This window comes from Myotis lucifugus, unplaced genomic scaffold (assembly GCF_000147115.1).
Source record: "Myotis lucifugus unplaced genomic scaffold, Myoluc2.0 scaffold_7, whole genome shotgun sequence".
Classification (NCBI taxonomy): domain Eukaryota; kingdom Metazoa; phylum Chordata; class Mammalia; order Chiroptera; family Vespertilionidae; genus Myotis; species Myotis lucifugus.
In genome coordinates this window covers 13,167,290-13,176,151 of record NW_005871055.1, presented here as the reverse complement: position 1 = coordinate 13,176,151, position 8,862 = coordinate 13,167,290, and the positions used below count along the sequence as shown (strand labels likewise).

Below are 8,862 nucleotides of genomic sequence, written 5' to 3'. Positions count from 1 at the left end.
GTTCTATTTTAATTTTTTGAGGAAACTCATACTGTTTTCCACAGTGGCTGCACCAGTCTGCATTCCCACCAGCAGTGCACGAGGGTTCCTTTGTTTCTCCACATCCTCACCAGCACTTGTTGTTTGTCGATTTGTTGATAATAGCCATTCTAACAGAGGTGAGATGGTATCTCATTGTCATTTTGATTTGCATCTCTCACATGATTACTGACTTTGAGCATGTTTTCATATGTCTCTTGGCCTTTTGTATGTCCACTTTTGAAAACTGTCTAACTCCTTTGCCCATTTTTTGATTGGATTGTTTATCTTCCTTATGTTAAGATGTATGAGTTCCGTATAAATTTTGGAGATTAGGCCCTTATGGGATATAACATTGGCAAGTATGTTCTCCCATGCAGTGGGCTTTCTTGTTGTTTTGTTGATGGCTTCTTTTGCTGTGAAGAAGCTTTTTATTTTAATGTAGTCCCATTTGTTTATTTTCTCCTTAGTTTCCATTGCCCTAAGAGCTGTATCGGTAAGGATATCACTATGACATATGTCTGATATTTTGCTGCCTATGGATTCTTCTAAGATTTTTATGGTTTCCTGTCTTCTGTTCAAGTCCTTTATCCATTTTGAGTTTATTTTTGTGTATGGTATAAATTGGTGGTCTAGTTTCATTTTTTTTTTTGCATGTATCTGTCCAATTTTTTCAACACCATTTATTGAGGAGACTGTCTTGACTCCATTGTATGCTGTTGCCTCTTTTGTCAAATATTAATTGAGCATAATGACTTGGGTCAATTTCTGGGTTCTTTGTTCTGTTCCATTGGTCTATATGTCTGTTCTTGTGCCAGTACTAGACAGTTTTGAGAACAGTGGCTTTGTAATATAGCTTGATATCTGGTATTGTGATTCCTCCAACTTTGTTCTTCTTTCTCAAGATTGCTGAGGCTATTCAGGGTGTTTTTTTTTTTTTTTTACTCCATATGTATTTTTGGAGCATTTGTTCTAGGTCTGTGAAATATGCCATTGATATTTTAATGGGGATTGCATTAAATCTATAGATTGCTTTGGGTAGTATGGACATTTTAATGATGTTGATTCTACCAATCCATTAACATGGTATATTCTTCCATTTGTTTATGTCTTCCTCTATCTCTTTTTTCAATGTCCTGTAGTTTTCTGAGTACAGGTCTTTTACCTTTTTAGTTAAGTTTATTCCTAGGTATGTTAATTTTTTTGGTGCAATGGTAAATGTGATTGTTTTCTTGTTTGTTTGTTTGTTTGTTTGTTTCTCTTTCTGTGAGTTCATTATCTATATATATTATAAAGAGCCAGGGGCCATCACATCTGAAACAATTGAACGGATGACCGAACAGGCTGAGTGGGGTGACAAGGCTGGCAGGGGGGCTAGTGAGGGACAACCAAATGACTGAACAGCAGGCTGCATGGGGCTACCAGGCCGGCAGGGGGGTTAGTTGAGGGATGACCAAATGACTGAACAGCAGGCTGCATGGGGCAACCAGGCCGGCAGGGGGGGACAGTTAGGGTTGATCAGGCCAGCACGCAGAGGCAGTGAGGGGTGATCAGGCTGGCAGGGGGGGCAGTTAGGGGCGACCATGCAGGCAAGCAGGTGAGCAATTAGGAGCCAGTGGTCCAGGATTGTGAGAAGGATGTCCAACTGCCGGTTTAGGCCTGATCCCTGGGATCGGGACTAAATCTGCAGTCAGACATCCCCCGAGGGATCCTGGATTGGAGAAGGTGCAGGCTGGGCTGAGGTGATCCCAGCCCCTGTGCACAAATTTCCAGTCCTATATAATAAAAGCCTAATGTGCAAATCGACCGAACAGTGTAATGACCAGTGGAACGACCAGTCGCTAATACATGCACTGACCACCAGGGAACAGACACTCAATGCAGGAGGTGCCCTCAGCCCGCAGGCCCCAGGCCAGCCAAGGTGGGTGCCATGGGGGCCCCCCGATTACCCCACAGATCAGCCCTGATTGCCAGCCAGGCCTAGGGACCTTACCCGTGCACAAATTTCATGTGCCGGGCCTCTAGTCCTCCTATATAATAAAAGCCTAATATGCTACGTGTCTGGTTGTCCATTCAACCAATCAAAGGGTAATATGCTAATGATATGCTAAAGCTGCTCAACTGCTCGCTATGATGTGCACTGACCACCAGGGGGCAAACAGTTGACCGGTCACTATGACGTGCACTGACCACCAGGGGGCAGATGCTCTGATTGGTAAGTTAGCTTGTTACTGGGGTCCAGCCAATCGGGATTGAGGGAGACGGGCCGGACACGCCCTGGAGCCCTCCCGTAGTCCTTCCCCAGCTGGCCAACCTCCTGCATCCCTCCCTGGCCTCGATTGTGCACCGGTGGGGTCCCTTGGCTTGGCCTATGCCCTCTCGCAATCCGGGACCCCTCAAGGGATGTCAGAGTGCCAGTTTCGGCCTGATCCCGCAGGCCAGGCATAGGCCCCCCCCCCCCCCCATACACAAATTTGTGCACTGGGCCTCCTAGTATATAATAAAAGGGTAATATGTAAATTGACCCTAATGGCGGAACAACCAGAAATGACGGGTCGCTATGACACGCATTGACTACCACGGGGCAGACGCTCAATGCAGGAGCTGCCCCCTGATGGTCAGTGCCCTTCCACAGGGGGAGTGCCGCTCAACCAGAAGCTGGCTCATGGCTGGCCAGCGCAGTGGTGGTGGCGGGAGCCTCTCCCACCTCCACATAAGTTCTAAGGATGTCCGACTAATGGCTTAGGCCCGCTCCCCAAGGGCTCCCGGGCTGTCAGTCAGACATCCCCTGAGGGGTCCCATGCCAGAAGCCGGTCCATCCTTGCTGCTTGACACAGTCGCTGCAGGGAAGAAACATCTGCACAGCATATGTTTCAAGGGACCTGGCGTATATGGCATACTGTTCTTAATATGTTTGCTCCCCTTAGTGCTATGTGTTTTAACCAAGGTCACCTCTCCGAGAAAGGTTGTTTCCCCAGGTGGGGATTTTTCCCGGGAATTAGGGAAGGAATAAAACCCCTTAACTAAGTGCCAGGCGGGTAATTAATCACTTCAACTACAAACAATCACGCTTAAGCTACATAATCTTTACTTAGGATAATCTCCTTTAGTTACTTCCTTGTAGCTTAATAGAACAATAGAGTAATGGTGGAATGGAGATAAGAAACACCCTAACCTCTGGAATAGAATGGATAGGATTAAAATCAACTGGTATAAATACAGTACAGATGTAACAGGACAATAAACACAGAACTTGGCTGGAGATCCTGGCTAGAGAACCTGGCTAGGCTGCTGATCAACTGAACGCTGTCTCCGTCCACACCTTTGTGAACCCCTGGACCTGCTGGGGCTGGACCCCAACAGTCCCGAGTGCAGGCTGGGCTGAGGGATCTCCCTGAGTGCATGAATTTTCGTGCACCAGACCTCTAGTCCTACAATAAAGGGCTAGTTTATGAGAGCACTGACCTTTTTCACTTCAGAAACTATTTTGATCTCCATTTAACAAGACTTTATTGGATGATTCAAAAGTTAAAAATGAATAAATGGGTAATTGCAATTAGAACTATAGAAAACAATACTGCTAAACCCTTAGACAACTACTTTCTTGATCACATTGTTACCTTATGTAAATGATACAAATATCAATTTAATAGTTTTAATTAGTAACTTAAAATGATCCAATCTTTCTGTTCTCACACAAAGTAAATATAAATAGGAAACTTGCGGAAATTATGGTTTGGTTTTGAATTAAAAAAGAAGCCACTTACCTGGTTTTCTTCTCCAGCCTGTAACAACTTTTGGTTTCTTGAAATTGCCAGCATTTCTATGAGCTCCCTAAAAGAGAGAGAGAGAGAGAGAGAGAGAGAGGGGGGGGGGGGCGGAATAAACAAACAAAAACTAATTAACAAACAAAAAACTCTTTGCAATGTAAATACACTAGAGGCTTTCTTAACTTATCTCTACCAGACCTGCTGTATTCATGGTACCCACAGCACTAAGAACACATGGCTACTGCCTCTCAGTCCACTATGACTGTGGACTTCAGTTCTCACCAGCTATGTTTGCTATCAAACTTATTTCTGTAAGTTTTACTTATTACTATAATTATAAACATTAATATTCAATACATAAATACCAATAAAATATGATTTTGAACAGAAAAGTTGTTTCAGTAAAAACTGAAGTTAAATGCTTGGAAAGACTCAACAATAGCTGTGAAGAAGCAGGGGAAAGTAAAAAACCCAGCAAAGGTCTGCCCTAAGACTGCTTGATGAGAGTCTAAGTTCTTACTTCACTTTAAAGAAATCAAACTAGAAACTGCAGCCAATGCATTATAGGTGGTTTATGCATGAAAAACTCCTACATTAGGGGTTTGTCTGCAGGCCAAATCCAGCCCAGCAAATCTGAAATTTTGATAAATACAGCATTTTTGGAACAAAGCCATGCCTCTTCATTTACATATTGCCTATGATTGCTTTCCCACTACAATGGCAGTTAGTAGTTGCAGCAGAGAACTTATGGTCTCCAAAAATATTTACAATCTGGCCCTTTACAGAAAATATTCCTTATCCCTTGTCTTATATGAAAAGATCAGTGAAAACATAATCTTTTATGTGTTTTAAGGTAAAATAAAACAAGAAATGGGTGAGTCATTTTTAAATAATTTTCTACTTTAATTGAATTTTTAAATTAACCAAATAGGTATCACATAAAAGGAACTAGAGGCCCGATGCACGAAATTCATGCAAGAGTAGGCCTTCCTTCCCCTGGCTGCTGGCACCGGCTTCCCTCCGGCCACCAGCAGGCACCTAGGACCCGTGCTTCCCTTGTAGCCCGGCTTCGTCCGGAAGGATGTCTGGTCTAATTAGCATATTAAGCTTTTAGTATTATAGATTCTTACATCTATCCTAATAAAAGGATAATATACTAATTAGACTGAACATTTTCCAGACGACCTTTCGGACAAAGCCATGGTCATGGGGCTGAGGCAGAGGCAGTTAGGGGCAATCAGGCCGGCGGGGGAGAGCAGTTAGAGGGATCAGGCTGGCAGGCAGGTGAGCGGTTAGGAGCCAGCAATCCCAGTTTGTGAGTCGGACATCCCCTGAGGGGTCCCGGATTGAAGGTGCAGGCCGGTCTGAGGGGACCCCCACCCCCACCCCGTGCACAAATTTCGTGCACCGGGCCTCTAGTACTATAATAAAATCCTATCTGTCTAGAAAGCTCATTTACTAGATATGCCAATCCTATAAGAAAACTAGTGTATAGAGCAGGAAAAGATGACTAGCAGGTAATATTTATATATTAGTTCCAAATTTGTTGACAGATGAGATTTTTCAGAAATTATGCAGGAGGGGACAGCTTCACAATTTGCTACCTCACATTACCAGTCAGCCCCAGTGTTTGTACTTTCTCCCTGGCTGCCGGGCTATTTTTACCTCTATTTTCACCTTCCTTCCTGCTAGCCTCATACTCTTTTTCTGGATGGTGTCAATTAGACTCAACCTTCCCACAGCACTGTATATTGAATTAGTTAATTAATGAAAAAAGTGGATGGGGAATGGAAGGTCTTTATACACTCATTTGTCAAATATTTCTTGAATACCTATTACTTGCCAGGCACTTTCTAGATGCATGGGTTATAAAAGTGAAAATTAGCACTTGAATTCTAATACAAGTGATAAGAATAACTAAGAAAATACAAAAATAAAACCAAAGTTAAGGGTTAGGAAGAGAATGTATTTTCTCTTCCTTATGACTTAATAACATTTTTTTATTAGTTTAATTTATTGTAAGATACATTGTACGCCTAGTCAGTGTGGCTCGACCTAAAACCACAAGCTCACCGTTCAATTCCTAGTCAGGGCACATGCCTGGGGTGCAGGCTTGATCACCAGCATTGCAGGAGGCAGCCTATCAATGATTCTTTTTCATCATTGCTATTTCTATCTCTCTCTCTTCCTCTCCCTTCGTCTCTGAAATCAATTAAAATTTAGTAAAAAAAAAAAAGTACAGTATATAATACATATACAAAATATGTTAATTGATTGCTTATGTTATCAGAAGGCTTCTGAAAAACGGTAGGCTACTAGATTTGAGGGAGTCAAAACTTATGTGTGGATATTCCACTGCGTGGGAAATTGGTGCCCCTAACTTGCATTGCTCAAAGGTACACTGAACTACACTTGAGATAAATGAGAGGTACACAGAATTAACAGACCAGTGTGGAAATTTCAAGACTACTATCAACATGGTTTCTGTGGGACAATGAATTCTGAATTACAAACAGGTTAAAAAAACTTTTAGATTACAATCCATCTATGTTTTTATTTTTTAAATTTCTACAAAGACTACCTCATTCTATTTCATTTTACAAAGTAATAAATATACTGAAAAGCTACATAATCAGGTAACAGCAAAAAATATATCCCATATTTCAAACTCACTATTTTGAAAAGTTAGAGGTTACATCAACCAGAAACTTTTCTTTTCATTTTTCATAAAAAAACTGGAAACAAGAGTAAAATTCATTCAGAGGAAAATGACAAACTTCCCAGGTCACATATTGGGACTTTATTGAAAGTCAATCACCTGGAACTGCCTCATTCTGTGGAGAAGTTTCAATGAGTCTTAGGTGGCAAACCACAAAGTGACATGCTTTCTACTACCACCACCAACCACCAGGATCATTGAAGAGGTAAATTTTCACTTATCTACTGTCACCCTGTCTTTCTTTAGAGATGAACAAATAAAATAGCATGACAGCAGATAAGTCAAGAGAAAAATCAGAGAAAAAGAAAAATGAACTTTTAAGACAATGGTTATTACCGAAGCCTATCACCTGTCAATAGATTCAGTGAGGACTACAAATAAATGAGAAATCAGTGTTTTTTAAAAATATATTTTTATTGATTTCAGAGAGGAAGGAAGAGGGAGAGATAGAAACATCAATGATGAGAGAATCATTGATTATCTGCCTCCTGCATGCCACCCACTGGGGATCGAGCCCACAACACGGGCATGTGCCCTTGAGTGGAATCGAACCTGGGACCCTTCAGTCCGCAGGCCGATGCTCTATCCACTGAGCCAAACCGGCAAGGGTGACAAATCAAAGTCTTTTTGGCTTTCTAGGAAAACGAGCAATAGAGGAAACACAGCTTCTTTTAGAGGAACAGAAAACTCAGCACCTCAATTGTTCATGTACAAGTGGGACGCTGAAGATGAAAGTTTCAGAAACAGTGAGGTTTTTGAGGAAAATTTAAACTATGATTCACTACGTCAGTGAGTAAACACATTTCACCACACAGAAAATGCTATACTTGGTAATCAAGGAAAGAATTAAATACAAAGTAGGATAAATTGATCAAATCTAGATACAAGAGAATTTCAAGTTAGTCTCAAATTTAATGTAACTTATAAATTACTTAATTATGCTATCTCAAGTCTAGAGTACATGGATATCAAGTATATGCACTCCGACAGGAACTGATAGCATTAGGAAAACACACCTCAGATACACAGCTCAGTAACACAACATCCAGGGGCAAGAACTCAAGATTGACTGCTGTGTTGTCCAATGTCAGAAAAAACTCTCCAAGACCATTACTCTGGATGGGCAGGCTAAGAATTTTAGTTCCTGAAATTAGCGGATATGAAATATATTCTAGGGAATATATTGAAATTCTAAGACTAAGACCCACTCCGTACAAAAGGCAGCAGTCACAACTCCCCAAAGGGTGAGTCACTTCTTCACAATATCAACATATTTACAGAAAAATTAGTCACTACCATCCATATCACATGATTGGTCAAAATGAAAAAATAATAAGGAACATTTTAATTTGACTGATTTCATACTCAACAACATCATCAAGATTCCTTAGCAAAGATTTTAGAAGCCAATCAAGTATTAGAATTGGCTTTCTGGTGAGAATTATTCCCAAAGAAGAAATAGTTCAAAGGACCATTTCAAACAGAAGACTCAGAATTCAAAAAGTGGAAAAATTGAGTCATACAGTAATTGACTCATACAAAAGCAACAGAAGTATTTTCCAATTAATTATTAGCTGTTCTGAATCTAATGAAACACAAATTTGTATCACAACTACATGGCTACCTACTTAAGGCACGTCAAGGTACTCAAAGAGACAGTTTGGATGACCAATGATTCTGAAAGCACTTGTTAGAATGAAAGCACTGTTTTTCAAATGACAGTTGGTCCTATTTAGAAAAGCAGTGGGCTAGTTAGCATTTATGGGACGTTAACTTGATCTTTAATAACTTCCAAAGAATAAGCCCTCCACATAAACTAAATGAAGCTTCAATTAGCGTCCCAAAGGTAGTCATGACACACAGCAGAGACACAAATTATTTAACGGAAAACTTACGAAAACTCTGTCTTCCTAGGGCAGGGGTGGGCAACGCTTGGCAACCGTGCCAAACATGGCACGCCAGTAACTTTTGCTGGCGCGCGAAACCCTCTCTTATAATCTCCCATTTACAATTTTTTTCTTAATATCGACTTTTTTATTTTTCAGATAAATTCAGTGTAGGTGCATCTTCGATAAATAAATAATTTTACATAACAAGTGATCTTAAAGACCACAGACATGGATTGACGAGAGAGGGGAAGAGCAATTTCTATGCCTCTGCCTTAACTCTCCCTGCCTTCCTAGATCCGACCAATGTTTTGGTTTCATCCACATACGCTTGTGAATCTTTGTTCTCAGTGATGGATTTTGTTAAGTCTCATAATAGGAGTAGCCTGACGGATGAAAGTAGTAGCTCGTGAATATCTCTGAAGGTCACGAAATATAAATTTGATGTAAAATCTCTGGCATCAGTGAT

General features: G+C 41.0%; 1 protein-coding gene across 1 annotated transcript in view; it reads right to left on the bottom strand.

Annotated features, from left to right (window-relative positions):
* Positions 1-3,858, bottom strand: part of MED4 (mediator complex subunit 4) — a 19,554-nt gene extending 15,696 nt beyond the window's left edge. Inside the window, exon 1 of the mRNA XM_006083582.3 lies at positions 3,786-3,858. Within this exon, the coding sequence (XP_006083644.1) occupies positions 3,786-3,839 (54 nt within the window). The 5' untranslated portion in view covers positions 3,840-3,858. The remainder of the gene's footprint in view (positions 1-3,785) is intronic.
* Positions 3,859-8,862: the final 5,004 nt, after the last annotated feature.